At 43.2% G+C, this 24,352-nt stretch overlaps 1 protein-coding gene across 1 annotated transcript in view; it reads left to right on the top strand.

Moving 5' to 3' along the window:
* ALK (ALK receptor tyrosine kinase) overlaps nt 1-24,352 on the top strand; it is a 638,118-nt gene that overhangs the window by 260,435 nt on the left and 353,331 nt on the right. Inside the window, exon 4 of the mRNA XM_030557349.1 lies at nt 12,111-12,312. Within this exon, the coding sequence (XP_030413209.1) occupies nt 12,111-12,312 (202 nt within the window). The remainder of the gene's footprint in view (nt 1-12,110; nt 12,313-24,352) is intronic.

Genomic DNA, 24,352 nt, shown 5'->3' with positions numbered 1-24,352 from the left:
CAGCTTCCAACAACTGGATCTTATTGTGCCTTTTTCTGTTAGTAGACATCAGTTTAACCTATTGGAAATTTCTTCCCCAAGTAGATACTTGTAGACTGTAATCAACTCGTCTTTGAAATCTCTTGGATAAACTGGAGAGATTATTACATAGACACTAGATGTCTCTTTATGCTGTATAGGGTGACCAACCAACATTGACCCTGGTAAATTAAGGAAACAGACCTGGAACAAAAGCTTTGGGAAGCTTATTTATGTGCAGAAGTATGCCTTTACCTCTATATAACTCTGTCCTTGGGAGCCAAAAAAATCTTACTGTGTTATAGGCGAAACCGTGTTATACTGAACTTGGTTTGATCCACCAGAGTGCGCAGTGCCCCCCTCCCTCCCTGAGCACTGCTTTAATGCGTTATATTCAAATTTATGTTATATTGGATGGCTTTAAATCGAGGTAGTGGTGTAGTTTTCTTTAATGAACAACTGGTTCAGAAGAACTATGATCCCATATATCATGGCATGGAGAAAAACAGGAGAGGGGTGAGGATTTTTCAAATGTCCAGAAAAATTTGGACATTTAATTTGAGAAGAGGGTTTGGGTCATCTCTTCTCTAAAGATAAACATGTCCTGTAAAATTCAGATATAGATTTAGAAGTCCCCACAGTCTCAGGTATATTTTGATCCAACGGTTTTGATCTGCTCATGCAAAGATTCATTTCAGAATCACTGTTTTGAACACTGCCAAACTTTGGCAGGTGACTTAGATCAGGCACAACCTATTATATCTGAAATGGGACACCCAACCCCAGTGTTGCTAACTCTTCCATGAGTAACACAATTTTGGTCGGGGCTGGAGCCAGTCTCTCAACAATCGGAAAAGCTCCAACCCTTTCACAAATTTCATCCCTGCTGAGGAAAAACACTCTGGCTGCTCTCCCCGCATCCTAGGGAGGAGCAACCAACTGGAGCATCTGCAGGAAGCAGAGAACTCTCCAGCAGTTTTTGGGTCGGAAAGGATGGATATGGAGCTGCCAGTTACAGCTGAGTGAATAATTGTTTTTTCAGTTTGGTAGCCAAAACTGAAAAATTCCCTAAACATTTGGTTCATTTCAAACCCAAATTGATTTGTTTGTGTGTTTCTCTCTGAAACCAAAAAAACCCCAACAACTTTTGTTTGGAATATCAATTTGAGTTGATGCACTCAGCCCCCATGAACAATGGGTCAATCTGCTTTGTGTTCCTCTCCCTCCTTGTAACATTAGGCCTGGAGAAAGGAGTGATGAACCCCCTAGAAGTGCCATCATCAGCCCTGGGAAGGGGGAAAAGGGGACACTGTAGTGACTGCCCCTAGGGATGGAAGAGGGTAGTGAAGCATGCCTGCAGTAGGGGACAGAATCATCTCACTGTACACATCTGGGGACTTGGCAATTGTAATAGAGAGAGAGAGAGGCATGCATGTGCACATGCTCTGGAGGTAGATAGGGCAGTTCAGAAAATAAGGAAAGAGCAAAAAAAAATTTCAACATGAATTTTAGGGCCAACTTCATGATTTTTTTGAGGGGGTCTGACTCCTGATTTTTGAACTCTTACGGTTGACAATACTGCAGCTTTTACTTGTACAGCCAATCCTGACACACAACAGGAGGATATGCGGATGAGTATATAGTATTGATTTTTACTCCTCTCCTTCTGCAATAACTCACAATAACTGCTCCTTGTTAGATGAGGAGGATAGGGATGTTGCTGCACAGTCTGACTTCAATGCCCAGTCTGTTCCAGCAATGAGTCAGTTCAGAAACTGCGTCTCGGTTTGTCGTCAGCCTCCTTAATTTTAAAGCTCTTAGCCTGCAGAGCATAATGAAATAACCATGCTCAAAGGAAAAGTGATAACTAGAGGTACAGCATTAGACTTCCTTTCTTATTCTCCCATTAATGTGCACGCAGGGACAGTGAAGCCTTTAGAACAGGGTTCTCAAACTGGGGGTCGCAACCCGTTAGGGGGTCGCAAGGTTATTACATGGGGGTTTGTGAGCTGTCAGCCTCCACCCCAAATCACACTTTGCATTTATAATAGTATTATATATATGTGTGTGTGTGTATGTATATGTGATATATAAATAAAATTTATAAGGGGGGGGTCGCACTCAGCGGCTTGCTATATGAAAAAGGGATCACCAGTACAAAAGTTTGAGAACCACTGCTTTAGAAAGTGTATCCACTGCCTCTTTGTATTGACAGAACAAGCATACTATTTAGCTTTCTCTGTTGCCTCTTCTCAATGCAAGATGAAGCAACCTCTCCTCATGTGTTCTCTGAAAGGCAGACCTGAGAGTGACTTGCTGTTTGCCTTTGTCTGTAAGAAAGGAGAAAATGCATGATAGCTGATCTGTTGTGCAAGACTGAATTATTTAATTTTTGTCAGTCACTAGGAAGGTTTAATTTCAGTTTTGAATTTTAAGTTTTTAATTAACTACTTTTTTCAATTCAGTGCTTCTCAGCTGGGAAAAAACTCGCTCCTGAATTATTTAGGAATTGGGCCACAACAGCATCTGGTTCTAGTTCCCATTACTGAAGACAATATCTGGAAATTTAAATTTTCCCCTTTTCTTTCTCTCTGCTATAGAAATCTTAGTCTCAAAGTCAGTTTTTCAGATTGTAATCTCTTTGGGCCCCACAGGGGCCCCCATGAGAGTTTTTCAGGGCCCCTGGAGCGGGGTCCTTCACTCACTCCAGGGGCCCCAGAAAACACTTGCGGGGCTCGGGTCCCCAGAGCTTCTGCTCCAGGTCTTCTGCAGCAATTCAGCGGCAGGGGGGCCCTTCCGCCCTGGGACCTGCTGCCGAAGACCCCAGGCCCCCTGAATCCTCTGGGTGGCCCTGGGTGACATCAGGCCTCATTGACTTCATTAGGTTCAGGATTTCACCCTTCTACTAAAAGAATAGGAATAGCTCTGCTCAGTGGTTTGTAATAATTCATAGCAAGCTTTCCTCATGTCTCTTAGGCCATAATGCAGCAAAACATGTAGGCAAATACATATCTTTTAGTAGGTGAGTTCCACTGATGTTGGTGGGGATATTCAGATACTTATAGTTAAGCACATTTCAGTGGTTTGCTTTAGTGACTGTATTTCTTGATTGTCCAAGGGTTAACTGGGGGATATTTCAGAGATCCATATCGACATCTCTTCTCAATGCTGCAACCTGGATGACTTTTCTGCCTCCACCTCTTCCATCATCTGTTGCCTGCTCCCATGTCCCTGCTTTTCAAAGCTATTTTATAGAGCTCCATTCATTCTTTTACACTTTTTTTTTCTGTACAGCCCCCAATAAACATTGACTGTTAGTTTTTGAGGCTCTAATTTAATTTGGTGCAGTATTGAACTAATATGCAAAAGGTAATAAACTCCATCTTACTACTAAAAGGATTTTATGATCAGAATAAAAATCTATCAATTTTGCAAAGGGTTATAAAACTGCTGCTTTATAACGGTGATCAGATTAAGTTAGTCTGTCTTTGTTTTGAGCTTTGCTTTTCCAGACGTTAAGTTAAACTAACAAAACTATGGCGTCTGGTAATTAGAGAGGAAATCTCTCTGAATTGCTACTTGTGACACTTTTTAATCTAGTTTGAGTCTAAGGAGACTCACTGGGTGTATATATAATTTGGCTTTGGTGTATTGTTTTAGTTATTTTCTTCAAGTAACGCAATCTGCCCACTTCATTATAAATTCTCATGCTTGCCATTATTTTTTACTTTTGCCCTTGAGCTCACTGGCCTGTTTAGTAGCTATCACTGTATGGTAAGCATACAGCAAAGAATCCTGTGGCACCTTATAGACTAACAGACGTTTTGGAGCATGAGCTTTCCAGACTTCAAAGAGAAACTGCTGAGCTTCAGTTCATCTGCAAATTTGACACCATCAGCTCAGGATTAAACAAAGACTGTGAATGGCTTGCCAATTACAAAACCAGTTTCTCCTCCCTTGGTTTTCACACCTCAACTGCTAGAACAGGGCCTCATCCTCCCTGATTGAACTACCTCATTATCTCTAGCTTGCCTGCATATATATACCTTCCTCTGGAAATTTCCACTACATGCATTTGACAAAGTGGGTATTCACCCACGAAAGCTCATGCTCCAAAACGTCTGTTAGTCTATAAGGTGCCACAGGATTCTTTGCTGCTTTTACAGATCCAGACTAACACGGCTACCCCTCTGATACTTGACTGTATGGTAAAAGACTTTAAGGCCACAAGGGACCATTGTGATCATCTAGTCTGACCTCCCGCACATTGCTGGCCACAGAAACTCGTTCACCCACTCCTGTAACAGATTCATAACCCCTGGCTGCGTCAGTGAATTCCTCAATCTTGATTTAAAGACCTCAAATAACAGAATCCACCATTTACTCTAGTTTAAACCTGCAAGTAACCTATGCCCCATGCTGCAGAGGAAGGCAAAAAACCAGGGTCTCTGCTAATCCTTCCCAACCCCAAATATAGTGATCTTTTGGACCCTGAGCATTTTGGCAAGACCCAACAATTAGACAAATAGGAAAGAATTCTCTGTAGTAACTCAGTCTTCCCCATTTAGTGTCCTATCCCTGGTGGCTGGGGTTGTTTGCAACTAGCAGTCACAGATTGGCTACATGCCATTGTAGGCAGTCTCATCATACCTTCCGCTCCATAAACTTATCAAGCTCAGTCTTGAAACCAGTTAGGTTTTTTGCCCCCACTGCTCCCCTTGGAAGGCTGTTCCAGGTCTTCAGTTCTCTGGTTAAAAACCTTCACCTGATTTTGAGCCTAAACTTGTTGATGGTGTTTATGTCCATATGTTCTTGTATCCACATTGATGCTTAACTTAGATAACTTTTCTCCCTCGCTGTTTGTTACTCTGATGTAGTTAGAGAGCAATCCTATCTCCCCTCTGCCTTCTTTAGCTTAAGCTAAACAAGTCAAGCTCCTTGAGTCTCCCTTCATAAAGTATGTTCTCCATTCCTCTGATCATCCAAGAAGCTCTTCTCCACACCTCCTCCAGTTTGAATTCATCTTTCTTAACCATAGGATGCCAGAGTTGCATACAATATTCCAGATAAGGTCTCACCAGTCCTTTGCATGACGACACTAATACTTCCCTAATTTTACTTGAAATACCTTGCCTGATGCATCCTAGAATTGCATTAGCCTCTTTCACAGCCACATCACATTGGCAGCTCATAGTCCTCCTGTGATGAACTAATACACTCAAGTCTTTCTCCTCTAGGGTGACCAGATGTCCTGATTTTTATAGGAACAGCCCCAATATTTGGGGCTTTTTCTTATATAGGCACCTATTACCCTCAACCCCTCGTCCAATTTTTCACACTTGCTATCTGGTCACCCTATTCTCCTCCCCTATCTCTTCCAATTAAGTCTCCATCTTATAGCAAAAATTCTTGTTGTTAGTCCCCTAAGTACATAACTAAAATGCAAATTTAGTATAATACCGTTCATCCTGAAGAGCTTTCAAACAACATGAGATATTGACTTGAGTGAAGTCATATCTGTTTACAGCAGCTGAGGATCTGGGCCCATAGGTACATTGTAAGGAGACCTAGCGTCCCCTGTGTTAATGTTTCCCATTATAACCCCCTTGTTTTCCACTAAAAAAAAGATCAGGAGTACTTGTGGCACCTTAGACTAACACATTTATTTGAGCATAAGCTCTTGTGGGCTATAGCCCACGAAAGCTTATGTTCAAATAAATGTGTTAGTCTCTAACGTGCCACAAGTACTCCTGATCTTTTTGCAGATACAGACTAACATGGCTGCTACTCTGAAACTTGTTTTCCACTGTAACTTTTTCTGTTTGGGCTGAAATCTTCCATGCTTGATGTCTGCTTCAGAGAGGTCCCTCAAAGAAGGTATGGATATATTTCCCTTGTTTATGGACACGAGATCATTCACCAGAGCTACCAGTATGCTTCTACTGTATCCTGGTTTGAAGACTGACTGGAGGAATCTGGGATACAAGCAACTGAGAGGAGGAATTGATGACTGGTTTGCGTTAGTTTCTCAATTAGCTTGCTTTAAAAAAGGTTAGTGTCTAGGTGGCAGCTGGCAAAGTGTGTAGTGATGGTTACTTAGTTCACCCACAGTGCCTGTTTTACAATGGATGATTCTCCTCATCAAGGGTGGTGCTGACAATTAGAAGGGATACTAAATGCTCTCTACATTCTTCTGCCAACCAGAAAGGGCAGGGGTCAGAGTTGCAGAAGGTGGTTCTGCTATCAATGCTTCTATCTACATATGCATGTGTTGGACAGAAGATGCCTTTCTAACTTCCAACCCTGCAGATGTCTTCTATTCATCCTGTGCACATCTGATACAAAAATCACCAAGAGGGCACTCTGCTATGTCCTTTGGAAAAAGTTTCTTTTCCAAGTAAGATTGCACTTTAAATGGGGTGAGATTAATGTCTCTAGCACAAATAAAGTTGTCTGTAACCTCTCTTCATTGATGTAGCCTCTCTGAGTGGCAAAGATGAAGTACTGCGAAATACTCAAAGGTTAGCGTGGGGTCCAAGTAAATTTTGGTTGTACAATGAGCAATACACCTTCAAAATAATGGACATTTGAGACAGGTTTCAGAATATGTTTCAGCTGCGACACAAATTAGACATTTCACATAATGACCAAAAAAGGCAAATTCTTGTTTGGAGCTCTGAGTGAGTCTGCTCTGCTCTGCTCTTCTGAGCTTGTGCACTCTTCACACTTCATGGATAAAAATGAATTTAGTGCTCATTATAGATTCCCAGTGCCCAGCCCTGGAGTATTCATTTTCTTTCTCTCGCATATTTACAGATTCAACCAAAAAAATCTCATGGTGCATGCTTCTCTACCAATGTGCCTCAATCCTATTCTGAAGGGACCAGTTTTGAGAAATGAATTCACACTCCTTGCACAATCACTCACTGGTATCTCTAAAGGAAAAGTGTGTAATTTCTGTCCAATAGATTAGGTCTGTTTCACCAATTCAGTTTACACAGGCCATCAAACCGCTGCCAGGTGGTAACGATTTTGGTCTGCATCTTCTAATGCATTCTTATCTGATTGGTGTAAGTCTTTTCATTTGTAAGCTCCTGGGGATAAGTACTGTGGTTTATACAACATCTATGTCCTGTATTGCCTGAACACTGACAGTGATGATTCTTAACAAGTAAATATTACACCTTCAGTCCAAATTCAGCTGGGATTATTTGGAACTAGTGAAGACAACAATATGCCATCAGTAATCCCTTGAGCCATCATTCCCTTCTCACAGTATGAATTTTAAAATGCTGCAAACAAATCTTCAACCATTAGGCAGTAATTCTTAGTGCAAGATTTATTCATCTATTGAATGTTGCAATCATTAGGGTGCTCTAAATACACTTTAATGTCAGTTGCAATAATTCTCTTGTGATTATTCTTAAATATCTTTTCTGTGCAAGGCGTGGAGTGACAGACAATTAATACAGACATTGTAAAAGGAAATAACCAACAAAGATGTAGAAACCAATTATGAGTTGACTGCAAATATTATAAAGGTGGAGAAATAGTGCAGATACGAATCAGAAGCCTGAGCAAATTGATATTTAGGACTTTCCCATAGTGTGTCTTGAGGAGATGAACATGCTGGGGATAGGGGGAAGTTTAGGAGCTGGCATTACAAATGCAGACCCCCTCACTATTTAAAACCAAGAAACCCAGCTGAGTAATGTTGCTAGCATATAACCACTCTAACTCAAAAATTGCACTGTTTCAGCAGGGTGTGTGTGATTGTAGGATATAGTCTGTGAAGCACTTTGAATCTCTCTGGATAAAAGGCACAACTACGTTATAAAATATCGTAATGAAAGTGTGTGTGAGATGTCTACCACTGCCCTCTGCTGGATAGAATTAGAATGGCTCAACCAAGTGTCATAACCCTTAAGCTGCAAGATCTAGAGGAGACTTTCTGTTAGCTCGAGTGGTAGTGGCTCATTTTCTTGGTGCAGGAGACTTTCTGTCCCACTGCCCCCATGTAGTTCTGAGTGATCCTAGTGACGGGGCATCATAGTGAGTCATGCAGAGCTAAGTGGCCCTGGATTTGAGACACTGTATTGATATTTATTTAGGGGATTACATCTATTCAATCCCAGCACTCAGTTGGCATGATAATTTGTGTCCACTCTAGTTTGTGTGGTGACAGCAGGCTTCTTCAATGTCTCACTAGTGAGTATACCATATCCTGAGATGAAGCATTAGTGTTTTAATTAGCTTCACCAGTTGCAAACTCTTCACCTCACCCCTGGGTATTAAATATGGGTTACTGCAATATACCAGTGCTTTATTAATTTTTTTAAATCCTACAAGTGGTAGAATATTGACCACTTGTTCTATGAAGGGCTCTTTCATCTCAGTTTATATTCCCTAGGTGCCGAATGAACAGTAGAAGTTTGTTTGAAGTTGCAGTGCTCTTTCTTAGTTATTCACCATGCAAGATCCCCGGGAGTCTCATTAGAGCTGTAAGCTACTAAAGGAAAATAGCAGTCCAAGAAAATTACTGATGAAACCTTACAACCCTAAAGACCTACACAATGATCTGAGATACAGTTTGCCACATGGACTTCCTCTTGCTGGAGGAATACTGAAAACTGATAAACAGATTAGGACCCAGTTTTCCTGGGAACCCACCAGGTGGAAAACAGTATTTCCCTCTCAGTCCCAGTGAATAGGCAAACATCATGGCTATATAATGGCTCCTTGAAAAGTTACAATCCATAACCTAATAAGAATTTTAGACACATTCCTAATGATTTACTGAATTTACCTGGAATCATACAGGTCTGAAGTTTTGGAACCATCCTTAATGTGTATTAATGTGGCTTTCAAAAGGATCTGCATAATGTTAAATAATAAAATTGTGCCGTATAAAGGCTGGTATACGCTACAGAGTTAAGTTGACTTGACTGCATTGCTTAGTATTGTGAAAAGTTTCACACTCTGTGTGATGTAATTAAGTTGATCTAAGCCCAGTGTAGACTCTGCTAGGTCTGTGGAAGAATTCTTTAGTTGACCTAGCTACTACCTCTCAGAACTGGATTTACTAAAGTGATGGAAGAACCTTTTTCATAGTAGTAAGTGTCTATGCTACTTTTGTGTTTCTAGTGTAGACATACCCTTAGTAAGGGGTAGACTTAAATGGCTAGATGTATTATGGAAAGATGAGGTCTTCCTCTGAGACATCAGGTATTAGTCATAGCAAGAAGTAGGAGCTGATGGACCAATGTTTTGTTCTGAAATGGAGAACTCTTATGTACAGTCTTATATCAGGGATCTTTAAAATCTACAGAGGGATACACGTTTTGCTTCCAGAATTCGCTGTGTGTGTTCACAGCAAATCACTTCTCACCTTCTGGAAATTGGCTGTAGTACTTCTGCAAACAGAATTCTGAGAGTGCTTCCCTGAGTGTTTATGGGGTAGAATAGCAGTAAGTGCAGCACTAAGGTAAGTGCAGCAGACAGTGACATTTCCCTTGAGGGAATTGTGCTTTCAGAAACCAAGGTATGTTTACATCCTCTAAAAATGGTACATTACAGCTCCTGTGGTCTGTTTGTTGGGTAGCCTCCACAAAAGCACATTAAGAGGCTTTCCTAGTATGTTTATGTTCTGGTCACAAGAACACTAATCTGGGGAGGATGGGGAGGTCCTCCAGCATGACTTTCTCTATCCCCTCACTTTTGAACAGTGCAGCATGGGATCATTCAGAGCAGCTGCCACATAGCGCCATCTGGACTGCTCCATCAGTAGGGCTCTGTAACCTTCATGTGGACAGAACTGCACACTTCAGTTCATAGGTAGAATTGAACATAGGTGAAACAATAAGCAAGCACTTTGGGCTGCTATTGACAGGGTTTTCTCCACCAAAGGAAGGAGAGTAGTGACTGCCTAACACTTACTGGTTGCTCTGAGGTAGATAACTTTTCCTGTTTGAGAGTCTCATTTGACATTCTAAGTCTAGCCTTGAGTCTGGGCATGAGTGATGCTTGCTTGGAAGCACTTTTCCTATACCTACTGTAAGTGAAGGAACCAAAACTGCCTTTTAATTTGTGATAGCTTTAAAATCCTACTCCCCATCACAAGGCAATAAGATGTCAGATTCAGGGGGCCATTTGCTCAAGTTATCAGCAATTACTGCAGGGTTTAGTGTCTTTCTGCCATGAGTAGAAATCTCTGCTCTCTTTCATGTCACTGTGATCCCAGTGTTCTTGTGGGGGTGGAAAAATAAAGCTGAGATTTAATGCTGTAATTCTTGTTGTTCTCAACCACAGAGAGATGGGAAAGCACAAGGGTGATAGATACAGTTACCATCTCTTTACTGATCAGCCAAATAAATAAACTCCCTTAAACTTTAGGAAATGTATTTGGTCCAGGTAGTTAGGAGACTTGCACCTCCTTATCTGACACTAAAGTAACTAATAATAATTCATGGATTCACTCTTTCTCTCTACTTGGCGCCCATGGAATCTTCTGTCATGAAGGGACTATTTCTGACATTGTACTGCCCAATCCTGCTTTCAAGACACATATTTGCTAGCTAAAATTGAAGTCAAGTATATGCTAGCTAACATGCCACTGGAGACAGTTTTTTGTCTGGTGGTCAGAGCAATGAACTGGGAGTCAGGACACCTGGGTTCTATTCCCAACTCTTCCACTGATGTACTGTGTGTCCTTAGGCAAGTTGTTCAGTCGAAAAAATTTTTCAGAAGTGCCAACTGATATTAGGTGCCTAACTTGAGATATTTAGGATCTGATTTTTCAGACGTACTTCCCTTTATTATGGGTCGTTAGCATTTGGAAAATCATGCCCTTGTCTTACACTGGGCATCTGAGAAAGCAAATCGCCTAACATTAGTGAGCACTTTTGAAAGGACTTCAGCCTCTTTGTGCCTCAGTTTCTTCCATCTGTTAAATGGGAATACAGAACTTGTAGAGTTATTGTGACCATTAATGCCTACTTTAGAAAGCTTTTTGATGTCTGTGGTTTAAAGCCTCATGGGAATGCAAAGCAGAGGCAATGTGGGGAGCAGGGGGGAGACATGAGGCCATGTCCCCCCCCATTTGCTGTTTGGCTTGTATTGAGTTTGCTCACATGGACTGAGCATGCTCAGTCCCATCTGCTGAAGCCACTGCCCTTACTCTGCCCCACCACTGTCAGGCGGTACGGGTCATCTCTAGTGCAAAGTAGTATTGCCATGTTCTCTCATAGGGGTAATGAGTGCATATGGTAAACCAGAAAATGTTCTGTACCAAAGACTGGCTCCTTTTTCTATCTGATTAGTGCTTGTTCTATGGAATATTTGGTAAATTGGTATCTGCCAAAAGAGGGTAATTTTGCTTACTCAAGGTGAGCTTTAATCTGCAGAGAGTTCATTAGCTCTGAACCCCTGGATAAATCTGAGATGTTATTGAAATAGGATTAAACAAAGGTAGTCGATGTACCAGATGATAATAATCAAACCTTTCATGTGGATTAAGTGCAAATAAAATTAATGTCAGAATAAATGGCTGAGGCAATAAAAATACCAAGCATTTATCCTGACACAAATAGCTTTGAATATACTTTATGGTTTATAAGAGCACAGCTGATGAATTTGTGCTTTCTATTTATACAGGAAATGTAATCACTGCAAGCTTTGTTTAGAGTATGAATACAAATGGGGCCACTGACAGAGCTCTGATATAACCCACCCTGTCAAGCTGGGACCCTATTCCAGAGAGATCAGAGCCATAACTTTGGATCTAAATCACACAGGAGACGTTCTGAAGGGATGAAGTCCCCAAGCGAATCTCTCTATTAGGAAAACTCTCAAATGTTTTATAAATCCTAATCTACTTCAGTCACCTGCAGATGTAGTGTTTTTCCCTGCAAAATTCTCTATGGCATTGTCCACTCTGCATACATTTTGAATGTCAAATCATTGCTTCAATTCAGTACAGATTGTCAGTCCACAGCATTTTACAAACTGCTTCCTCTGTCTGAGGGTCTGAAAAGCACTGTTTGTTTTAAAAAGACTCTCTTGTTCCCCCTCTTTTTTTTTTTTTTTTTTTGTAGGTTCATTCCTGTTCCTCAGTACATCAGAAAGCATGAGCCCCATCATCTTGAGCCCGTGGCTGAGGAGCAGTAGTGAGCAATGTACTATTCAGGTGTCTGTGTACAGGCATCTCCAACAAAGCGGGGACTACATTGCTCGGCTTCTACCTGCTGACGAAAGTAGCAGTGAAATCCTGTTGGTCCCAAGTCAAGAGAAACATGGGTAAGTCCTCTTTCCAAACCAGAATATTGCTTTTTATGGTTTTGGTAGTACATTATCAAAAGAACATTATACTGTGGTACAAGGCCTGTGCACTTAAGTGGTACGTATGTCACACCATGCTCCAAGGTGCATTTAAAAACTAGTAATGCACTTGGATCTGCTCCCGTTTCAAAGAGGACTAAATCACCTTCAGCATGATACACAGGAACAGTTGGTCCACAGCAGGCTACTGCAGAGTATATTCACACCCCAGCTTGTGACAAACTAAATGTTCCTCCAGACAAGCCCTATATTTTGTTTAGTAGAATCATTATGCTGTTTGCGTCAAATGCATATTTATGGTAGCATGCAGTTGTTACACAATTTTTTTGTCATGACCACATCCTGAAATTTGTCTTTGTTATGAATTATGCATAATTTTACCATGGCACAATTGTATCTATGCTGATTAGCCTCTGTAGATGGCTCAACCGCTACTAGAGCGTGACAGAGCACCACACTCAGTGGTTGTGGGTCACACAAAGGCCTAGTGCGGGCTCCCTGTATGGGGTGACTTTTTACCCATTGTACCCTAGTTCCAGATAATAATATGCCTATGCAGAGCCACAAGGAGCTCACTCACTCCAGGGTTCAAAGCCACCTGCACAACCTTCTCCCATACCTATTTCCTCCTTTCCCCGTTCCCTCCACTATTGTGCTTAGACTGTGCAGAGAGCCTTCCACAGACTGTTTTCACTTTTGGTCCCTTAATTGTATGCATGTGCATATTATTTATACAGACACTCCCCAGATTATGCAAGACCTGACTTACGCACATCCACACTTACGGAAAAAGTTCCATAAACTAGAAATAGGAGGGTGTGTTTTGTGGTGGTGGTTTTTGTTGTTGGGTTTTTTTGGCATAATGATCGGAGATACATTTCTTTCTTATGCAAAATTTGAGTTATGCAAGGCATTCCGGAACGCTTGCGTGAATCGGGGAGCGTCTGTACACATGTTAATTGTCTCTTTTTTTAAAAAAAAAAGTCTCTTGCATCGCCAGAGATTTCAGTGCCATTTGTCAGGGAGAGTGTAAGATCTTTCTGGGCTACAACTGGCTGAAATATTTCCTCCTGGTATAATTAAGATTAATTGTCAGTGACGTCTCAATTTGTCAGACTTTCTATGTATTTTCTTAGGTTGTGATTAGCAGCAAAACAGCAGGCCCATAGCTGAACAAATGTATTCTGAATAGTTAAATGTGCTGGTGATTGTTTAATTTAGAATTTAATCGGAATATATGTGAAGCTAACATTCCCTCTGTTCTACTTATTGATTTTTACCTTTGTGCCCCAGAATGTGCATTAAGAAGCATAATTTGTACCATGCATCTTAAACTATCTATGTTTAATGTAATAGGTTAGAGAGAGTGATTTTTATGTCAAGTCCTGCTGGCTTATGCCAGTAACAAGTCATGGTGATTGCCTGATTACAGGGTAAAACAAACTCAATGTTTTCTAGTAACAAAAGGAGATTGTGCAATAAAAAATCTGACAGGAGACAACCTGACTCACAGGAGTGGGCTGAATGGTTGTATTTCTACTATTATGCATGGTCTTTAAAACTGATGAGGAGAGCTAGTGTGCGGCTCTAGATCGTGCTTAGTTCCAGCACTATTATCCAACTTGTAAATTACTCTTGATGTCTGGGGAAAGGTAATTAGGGGAGCTGCAGCAGCTGTCTTCTTCGCCAGCTCTTTGAAAATGCTTTTATTCTGTGTCATGGCTAATAAACATGCTTTGTGCAGAAGTACAGCTTGTGTTGGCAATGCCACTACTGCTTCACATTTGTAGGGCATACTATTGTGTTAAGGTGCTTTGCTCTACTGCACATAGGCTCTTTAACTTTGTTTTCACCATTACAGTAAGAAAATATTAAGAATAATTACATTTGGGGGTGGGAGGAAAAGCATGTCTAAACTATTGAAACTGTGTGTATGTATCACTGGCATCTGGTGGAGACTATCAGAACTGCTCAGCTAGATGCCCTAGCCCCTATACTGCTAACAGCTAACGGAGCATTGTCTTGCTGAAGTGGTGGGGACCTGTTCTTTTAGAGCAGGAGGATCTGAGTAGTATCTTGGCTGTTGCTGCAAAGTTCCAAATTGCCAAGTTATGCATCCTAGCTGACTACCAATTTGATAGGTATATATGCTAATATAGTTTGTCTTTGAAGCAACAGTCCTGGCACTACATCAATTCTTCACTCAAACCTCTGTTTATGAACTGAAGGCACCCCAGTGTGGCCCTACAGATGGCTTTCCCAAGGTGCGTATATCTGATTCTGTCCACTCACTTTTCCTGAGTCTCAGGCAGAGCAAATTCTCGCTCTTCCTAATACAGCTATCAAATAATCTACCTTTTCATGTTTGTAAAGTACCTATTGCCTTGGTATCAAATGGAGCAAGAAGCACTGAGTAATTAGGACAGGCTCTATTAAGAACCTACATAGAACAGAAAATGTTATACCATGCTCATCACTGAGGTGAAGATTTTGGCACAGGGATTTTTATTAAAATTCACAGGCAGGACACAGACAATAAACCATAAGTCTTGGAAGCCGGTGCCCTGCAGTGCAAGGCTGAAACCAAAGCCCATCAGGGCGAGGGAGAAGGAAGGGAAGAGAAGCTGGCTGCTTGAGCTCCGCCAGCCCCTGCGGGGCTGAAGTGGGAGTCACAGAGGTCTGTTAAACTCATGGAATTCATGACCAAATAGTATCCTTACTCATCACCATTGCATGTGAGCACCTGACTTCCCCTCTGCTTTCCTAGAGGGTATAAAGAAGATGAGCTGCCAGGATCTCAGCTCTGTAAGTGACAGCAGATCCTCCTAGCACCAGTGGGAAAAGCTCACTTACTTCCAGTAGTCAGCCTCCAGTTTTTTTTCACCCACAGATAATAGCACATCCAAATGATGGTAATTAGTTGTCTAGCTACCTGACTGCACCCCGAGATTACCTGAAAATCAGGCCCCATAATAGGTAGAGACTACATTTTTAATGTACTTGAAGGGCAGCCTGATAGTAGATTAATGTCAGGTCAGATTTTTCTCATCTCTCAAGCAGCTCATAGACTCATAGGTCAGAAGGGACCAATATAATCATCTAGTCTGACCTCCTGCACAAGGCAGGCCACAGAACCCTACCCATCCACTTTTATAACAACCCCTAACCCAGGACTGAGTTATTGAAATCCTCAAAATTGGTTTGAAGACCTCAAGCTGCAGAGAATCCACCAGCAAGCGACCCGTGCCCCACGCTGCAGGGGAAGGCGAAAAACCTCCAGGGCCCCTGCCAATCCGCCCTGGAGGAAAATTCCTTCCCGACCCCAAATATGGCGATCAGCTAAACCCTGAGCATGTGGGCAAGACTCACCAGCCAGCACCCAAGAAGGAATTCTCTGCAGTAACTCAGTTCCCATCCCATCCAACATCTCCCCGCAGACCATTGAGCAGACTTATCTGGTGATAATCCAAGATCAATTGCCCAAATTAAACTATCCTATCATAACATCCCCTCCATATATTTATCAAGCTTAGTCTTAAAGCCAGATAAGTCTTTTGCCCCCACTACTTCCCTCGGAAGGCTGTTCCAGAACTTCACTCCCCTAATGGTTAGAAATCTTCATCTAATTTCAAGTCTAAATTTCCTAATATCCAGTTTGTACCCATTCGTCCTCGTGCCTACATTAGTACTAAACTTAAATAATTCCTCTCCCTCCCTAACGTTAACCCCCCTGATATATTTATATAGAGCAAGCATATCCCCCCGCAGCCTTCTTTTGGCCAGGCTAAACAAGCCAAGCTCTTTGAGTCTCCTTTCATAAGGCAGGTTTTCCATTCCTCGGATCATCCTAGTAGCCCGTCTCTGGACCTGTTCCAGTTTGAATTCATCCTTCTTGAACATGGGACACCAGAACTGCACACAATGTTCCAGATGGGGTCTCACCAGCGCCTTATATAACGGTACTAACACCTCCTTATCCTTGCTGGAAATACCTCGCCTGATGCATCCTAAAATCGCATTTGCTTTTTTAACAGCCGTATCACATAGTCATCCTGCTATCAACCAATACCCCAAGGTCCTTCTCCTCCTCTGTTGCTTCCAACTGATGCGTCCCCAACGTATATCTAAAATTATTATTATTAATCCCTAAGTTCATGACCTTGCACTTTTCACTATTGTATTTCATCCTATTACTATTACTCCAGTTTACAAGGTGGTCCAGATCTTCCTGAATAGTATCCCTGTCCTTCTCCTTGTTAGCAATACCCCCCCAGCTTTGTGTCATCCGCAAACTTTATTAGCACATTCCCGCTCTTTGTGCCAAGGTCAGTAATAAAAAGGTTAAATAAGATCGGTCCCAAAACCGATACTTGAGGGACTCCACTAGTAACCTCCTTCCAGCCTGACAGTTCACCCTTCAATACAACCCGCTGGAGTCTCCTTTTAACCAGTTCCTTATCCACCTTACAACTTTCATATTCATCCCCATCTTTTCCAATTTAACTAACAGTTCCTCATGTGGAACCGTGTAAAACGCCTTACTGTGTCAGCTAGTATTTCTCTCCCCCTTCCCCCAGCCTGAATTACACACATTAATATCTGATAAGGTCTTCACAGATCATGTACATTTACAGGAGGAAGAAGAAAGTACTGTCAGGTACTACTTTTTGATTAGGGGTTGAGCCAGCCAACCTGAGTGACTGGACAGCAAGTGTGAAAAATTGGGACAAGGGGTGGGGGATAATAGGAGCCTATATAAGAGAGACCCCAAAAATCAGGGCTGTCCCTATAAAATCAGAACATCTGGTCACCCTACAACCAACCAAAGCTGCTTGTTGGCAGCTTGTGGAGTAGGCATTAAACAGTAGAGGTAGAAGTGTTAAACCATGAAACTTTTAACGCTATATGGGAGGAATTTCCCTCCTCATTGCATCCAATACATAGTTTGCAAGCAAGATCTCAGTCTTGCAGTCCTCATGCACAATGCTCCCATTGAATTTGATGTATATTCTGTGTGCATAAAAACTGTTGGACAGGGTAAATGATGCTCTGCTCACCTGCTTTCACTGCCTTTAGAGTGTATTGTGTACTTCCATGGACTGTGGAGTCATACAAACTGCTTGATCACGCATGTTGCCTGTTGTATTTCTTGCTTATTTGTTTTATTTGGCTAAAGTTTTCATCCTTTTCATAGGAAGAAAACTAGGTCAGTTAAGCAGATTTGTATAGCAATGCATTTAGATGGGATGGGGAGGGCAGTTCCCAGTGTGTGCAGGTGCATATGGAAGAGCCCCTGTGAGAAGAATGGGTCAGGAATGATGGACACTTTGAACAGTGCATGGATAATGGAGCTTGGCTTCTGAGGCTGGGAATAGGCTGAGAATAAAGAAGCCTCTTCACCTTTTATGCAAAAGCCCTAGGCAATATAAGCGTAAATAACTTCACTATAGAATGTTTGTAACATCCTTTAATTTATAAAGGAAATTACATCTCTGTTCAATAACTCTAGGATGTATGTTTTACAGTCATATAATGAAAGGCTCTCATTCTCCACTAAATTCTGCAGGTTTTTGAAGTAACTTTAGTAGAACAGTATTGGTTGAATTACTATTGAATTCTATAGGAAGTTTCTGTGGGAGTGATATATTTCTGTACACTGTTGGAATTGGATTCGTTGTGCAGTAAGAGAGCTATTTGATTTGACTTTTTGGATTCATTTTTGATGCCAGTCTATTCTGTCTTCTGTTGTACTGCTCTGTGGTCTCTCAGCTGGGTAAAGAATCAACTTCGGAAGGGAAGGGAAGGAGAACCTGTGCAGTACTTATTGATCCTTTGTAATAAAGAAATCCATTATTCCATCTTGCTGATGCAATTCCTTCCAAGGGTACCTAGCAGTTTCTGATTGTACCAAATGCCACTAGCCATAGGTACTGTGTTTTTGTTGTTGTTGTTCTGCTTGTATAATGCTACAGGCAATCCTTTCTCATCATTAACTTTTTTAAAGAGGGATTTCTTCTCAAATATTGCAGGTGAGGAGATGGCATTTATGTTTTTGAAGCATATTTAGCTAAGCAGTATATTCTAGCAATATGAGAATCTACTGCAAGTGAGGAACTTCTGAGTTCTAAATCTGGCTTTGTCTGCTGACTCACTCTGTGGATTTAGACAAGTAATTTCACCTCTGTGTACCCATGATAAAAAGCACACAATTTAATAAAATACATTAAACAGTCTTGCACAAACACGCAGAAAACTGCCACATAATCTCCCCCACAGCCACCTCTCATCTCTCACTTAATTTCATTTAACCATCACCACCCTCTTCTCATCCTGCCTGAAAAAACCTAGGACAAGGGTGGGTCTTGATTTTTACCGATAATTTAAATCTGAGCTGTGGTGACACTGGGCAAGAAGTGAGCTCCACAGACCATGGATGAGTCCTCACCCAGAGCACCCTGCTGCCATCCCAGTTTAGATGTAGTCACAAGACAAAGATGGTCTTGTGGTAAAATTACTGGATTGGAGCCAGGGTTTCAGTTCTCAACTCTTCACCAACGTCATACGTAACCTTGGGCAAGTCACCTACCCTCTGCGTGCCATAGTTTCCCATCTGTAAAATTTTCCACCCGTAAAATTCGTCCCATGTCTGTTTTGATTGTAAGCTCTTCAGGGTGGGGGGAGTGCCTTTTACTAGGCATATGTACAACATGTAGTTTAATGATCTTGCTATGCATATACATCACAATAATGTCTAAAGCCTCAGCCAATCTTGGGAATTATTTAAGATTTTCATGTAGAACAGTGAAAAGAGAGGCTTCTCTTAAATAAACAATTTGAAGTCTAAGCATAAATATCTGAGAGGCTGCAGAATGCACTGCTTAAAAAATGCAAGAGAACACCTACATTTTTAAGGACAAAATATGATAGACTGTTCCCTTTCTGGTGTGTGTAACTTCAGTTGAGACAGATTTCACTGATAGATGTCTGAGCAATAAGTGAAGGAACCACCAGCATCTGGCAGATTTCACCTTAGAGACTTGAAATCTGAAGGTTATTTCTTGTAGTAGTGTTTTTTATTTTTAAAAAAAAGCTGTACTCGTCGTCTCTGATAGCTCCACAAGCTGAGAAGAAAAATTTGCATTCTTGATGCCCTGCAGCTTAAAAAAATGCCCCCTTGTTAGCTCCTTTTGTTATTGGTGGTAATACAAACCTATTTGATTTCTCACCCTCTCTCCTCCCATAAATATCTCCAATCACTTTACAGCCACATAGTAAGGGCTTGTCTAAACTTGTGTTGTGCATTTATTGGCCCATGGAGACTGTGCTTTAGAACATTAGTGTGCTTTAAAAATCACACCTCTGTAGTGCGCATTGCTGCACCTTGTAGACAAGCACTGAGCCTCACAGCAGTCTGTTAAGAAAGAAGGTAGCATTTTCTCTGTTGCAGATGACTAAGCTGAGCCACAGAAAGGTTAAGATCAAATTTTTCATGCTTAGATTCCCATTTTAGCCCCCAAATCTGTATTGTGACCCCAAAATAAGTGCCCTGATTTTTCAGAGCCACCAATTGAATCTGTTTTAAAGTCTGGGATTTTTAAATTTTAGCTCAATTTTGCCAAACCAAGAGATTCAGGTAGTTCAGATAAGAATCCAGGTATTTGGGTGTTTGTTGAATGTAACCTCTTCAGCCTTTGAAGATCTACTACTAATTTGTGATTGAAAAGTGGATGGGTGAATTCCAATCAATTGCAGACAGAAAACTGGATGTGCTGTAACTTTTTTCCAGTTCTGGTCTCCTCCAACCAGCTAAGCAGAGACTCGGCCAATCTCTCAGAAATTAAATGCAAAGGAAAATTGTGAGACTTTATTCTCCTTCCAGGAGAAACAATCCTTGGCATTGTTGTGGAATCCACCCTCTTTATAATATATTCTTAGATTTGGAAACTGTTCATCTCCATCTAACAAATTTTTTTAATCAAAATCCCTGCCATAGTAAAGGAAAAGACATGACTATGTCTAATGAGGCACCTGGAAGTGTTACCTACTTGCTTATTTTCAGTGGCTAAAATGATTGAACTCATAGTCCTTCAAGGGCTGCTAGGGTGAAAAACAGTCCTTCAAAGCCTTGTGTGGAAAGCATAAACCTCATGTACAAATGCCTCGAGCCATGAAAGAATTAAATTCCAATGAAATGCAAGCACTAGATTTTGTAGATTAAGTTGTCACTTTGGTATTGGAACTATGTCTTTAAATATGTTATATTTCTTAAACTTTTTTACTGAATTTACTGCTGGTGAAGTAAAATACTGGATTGCTATTCCTACAGATAGAATCCCAGTTTATTCCCAGAACTGGTACAGCATGGGACTGCTTATGAAGGTTCCCACCTCCTACCTGGTCAGTTAACCTTAACTAGAGCTAGGCATATACCTCAGTGTTCCATGATGATTTGCTTGCATAAAAGAAATTTGCACTGGTTGTGTTTGCCCCGTTTGTATTTGTTTTTTCTGTGGATTTTTTAGCTAATGAGTCTGCTGGCAGGCAGGAGCGACACCAGGGTTTTTGGTGCCCTAGGCAGGGGTCCTTCCGTGCTCCCGGTCAGCGGCAATTCTGTAGCGGGAGGTGGGAGTCCTTCCACGCTCCCAGTCTTCAGGGCAGTTCAGCAGCAGGTCCTGGAGTGAGAGAAGGACCCGCCGCAGAATTGCTGCCGAAGACCCGGAGCACGGAAGGACCCCCCACCACCAAATTGCTGCCAAGGGTGGCAAAATGCCGCCCCCCCCAAATCCTGACACCCTAGGCGACCGCCTAGGTCACCTAAATGGAAGCGCCAGCCCTGCTGGCAGGCATGCTTGTGGAAACAGCCCATTTTAAATGAATAATATTAGTGGAAAATAAGTTCTTCGAGTGCTTTCTCATATCGATTCCAATTGGGTATGCATGCGCTGTGTGCATGTTCATTGGAAGATTTTTACCCTAGCAACACTCAGTGGGTCGGCTGGGTCGCCCCCTAGAGTGACGCCGCCATGGCACCGGATATATACCCCTGCCAACCCAACGGCCCTTCAGTTCCTTCTTACCTCCCATATCGGTCATTGGAACAGTGGAGCGCGGCTTAGCTGATCTCCACTTCCCTGGCTACTTGTAGTTCTCTTACTAATTCTTGTGTATATAGTTAGTTAGTTTTATTCATTCTATAATATAGTTAGTGTTTATAGTTCAGAGGGGTTTGGGGATTAGCCCCTTCCCTGCACCCAGTACCGGGGCCCATGCCCGGTTCACTGGGCTTCAAACTGGCCTGCCACAAGCCAATGCCAATGGGAGATCCCCATGACTCGTGTCTTAAGTGCCTTGGGGAATCTTATCTCTTGGATAAGTGCTGGATCTATAAGGCCTTTAAGCTGAGGACAAAGAAAGAGCAGGACTTTTGTCTCAAATAGCTCCTGATGGAGGCAGCTCTTGCTCCTCTGCCCTCAGCACCGAGCGCCGGACAGTCCGCATCAGGGAGAAGCGCTGCTTTGGCACCGGATCGCACCAGTACCACTAAGGCCCCTCAGCACCGACTGTCACCGACACAGATGTCTGCTCGGCACCGTTCCCTCTCCCCGCAGGTTAAGAAACATAAGTCTCCTGCTGATTCTGTGCTGCCTGTACCACAGTCGGAGCACCAGCCTAAGTTGGACTGCCCGGCACAGACACCTGCCATGGCACCGCCAGCTTCGGCACCGTCGATTCCAGTCCCACAAGAGCCATCGAGTCCGGTGCCTGAAAGCTCCCCGGCGCACGCCGTGATTGAGCTCACTATTCCCTCCATGCCGGAGACCTTTTCCACAGCGAGGGAGCTGATCATGTTGACGAAGTCTGCGCTCCCTCAACCCCCGGCACCCCTGGTGCGGGTTATACAATCGATTGGCAAGCCTGCCCTGCTGAGACCATCCTCTGTTGGCACCGCTGAGAGGCACCAATCACGATCCAACCGGTGCTCTCGGTCCTGTTGCCGGTCCCAACGCTGCTCGTCGTCCCAGCACCACTCTCCATCTTCGTGTCGTCAGATGCTACCGGTGTGGTGCTCTGCTCTGTTCAATGTTGATATCACTCGGCTGCGTGCGTGTGTTCCCTCTGTGTGCTATCCCAGCTTTGTGCAGATAGCTGACACGGCAGACCTGAAGAGAACTCCCAATGACCACAGACTCTAGTAAGGTACAAAGGCACGTCGGCCAGGTTTATTGTCGTATGGAGCACAATAATAGTTCCCTGTAGATTTTTACTCTAGTGCAGGGCATACTACGAATATGTGCCCCCTGGCAATAGAGACAGCTCAGTCGGTGGGACTTTCCACTGCCCCCTCCGCCGGAAAATGACATCGCCCCAGGGGTGCATTCTTATACACAGGTACAAACAAGTTATACATCACTCCTGACGTATTGAGGTGCAACCCCTCTATGTAGCAAGGTACAACCCCTCTACGTAGTAAGGTGCCGCCTCTCACCTTGTACATGTTGGTTCGAACAAAACAACTCTAGCCATCATATTCCCCTTTTGGCCCTGTTATTGGGATAGGTCAGCCTGTTCCTTGTTACCTGTGTGGATTGTGGAAATATGTGAATGTTCTGATATCTAGTGTTACGTACCTAAAAGGTACTGATCTTCTTGCCTCATCAGCCGTTTCCTTGCCAGCTGGCTCACAGCTTAACTATCCTTTATGTTAGCAAAGTCTTGACCATTACTTTAGTTCAGGCCTCATACTGGGCCTCTGATACCAAGGTTTATATCTTAGGGCCTCCTCTTACTACATTCGGGACCGGTCGCACTCACGGCACCGTTCAGCGTCCCGTTCACTGGCCCGGTACTCTCGGCACCGAGCCAGCTCCTGGCACCGTTCCCAGCACCGCGCCTCTCGCAGCCATTCCAGACGTCGAGCTTCAAGATTCCGGTCGACCTCCTGGCACCACTCCGGTCGCAGGTCCCGATCTCGTTCCCGGTACCGGTATGGCACCTGGTACCGCTCTCCAGTGCTGCAGAGAGAGATCGTTTAGAGATGGAGACCCTTCCCAGGGCTTTTCAGCTCCTCCATGGCTGTCTCGACACACATCTGTGTCACCTCACGTGGACAGTGCTTCCTATGCACAGGACCGTGACTCAGATGTGCCCAGCCGAGTCTTCCAGGAGACCCAGGCCCAAGAACAAGGACCTCATCAGTGGTCCTTCTGGACACCTTGGGCATATCACCAAGCCCAAGGTATGCCTCCAGTGCCATCACGCTCAGTACCATCAGAACACCGGGTGCCTGAGGCGACTGTCAGCCGCCCCCCTCCTGCGGGTACGGAGGAAGCTCCCATTCAGTCAACAGATGCTCAGGTCCCACCTGAGCCTGACGTCACCCAAGAACAGGCGCCCATGCAGGACCCTCTTGTCCCTGGCCTTTCCTCTTCCTCCTCTCCAGATGAAGCGGTGGCGGGGACATCCTCCTCGGGCCCTCCTCCAATGACCTGAGGGCACATCAGGACCTCCTGAGATGCGTGGCCATGAATATTAATCTTCAGGTGGAGGAGGTCCCAGAGATAGAGGACCCTGTGATGGATATTTTGTCAGCTGACACCCTCACAAAAGTGGCCTTGCCATTCATTTGTATGATCCAGGCAAATGCAGATACCATCTAGCAGTCTCCAGCCTCTATTCCGCTCAACTCCCCTGGTCATGGGCGGAAGTACATAGTGCCCCCTAAGGAGTACGAGTACCTGTAGTGCACCCTGCTCCCTTGTCATGCAATCAGTCAATGAAAGGGAGCGCCATGGCCAGCAAGCTCCTGCTCCAAAATCAAAGGAGGCTAGGTGCATGGACTTATTGGGCCACAGAGTATACTCTGCTGGGGGCCTCCAACTCAGGGTGGCAAACCAGCAAGCCCTGCTTAGCCGGTACAACAATAACACCTGGGCGGCAGTTGGAAAATTCACGGAGTTAGTTCCCCAAGACTCCCGCCAAGAGTTTGCTGCCCTTTTGG

The sequence above is a fragment of the Gopherus evgoodei genome, chromosome 3, assembly GCF_007399415.2.
Source record: "Gopherus evgoodei ecotype Sinaloan lineage chromosome 3, rGopEvg1_v1.p, whole genome shotgun sequence".
In the NCBI taxonomy this organism is placed as follows: domain Eukaryota; kingdom Metazoa; phylum Chordata; order Testudines; family Testudinidae; genus Gopherus; species Gopherus evgoodei.
Note: the sequence above shows the minus strand (reverse complement) of the source record. Positions and strands in the feature narration are given on the sequence as shown.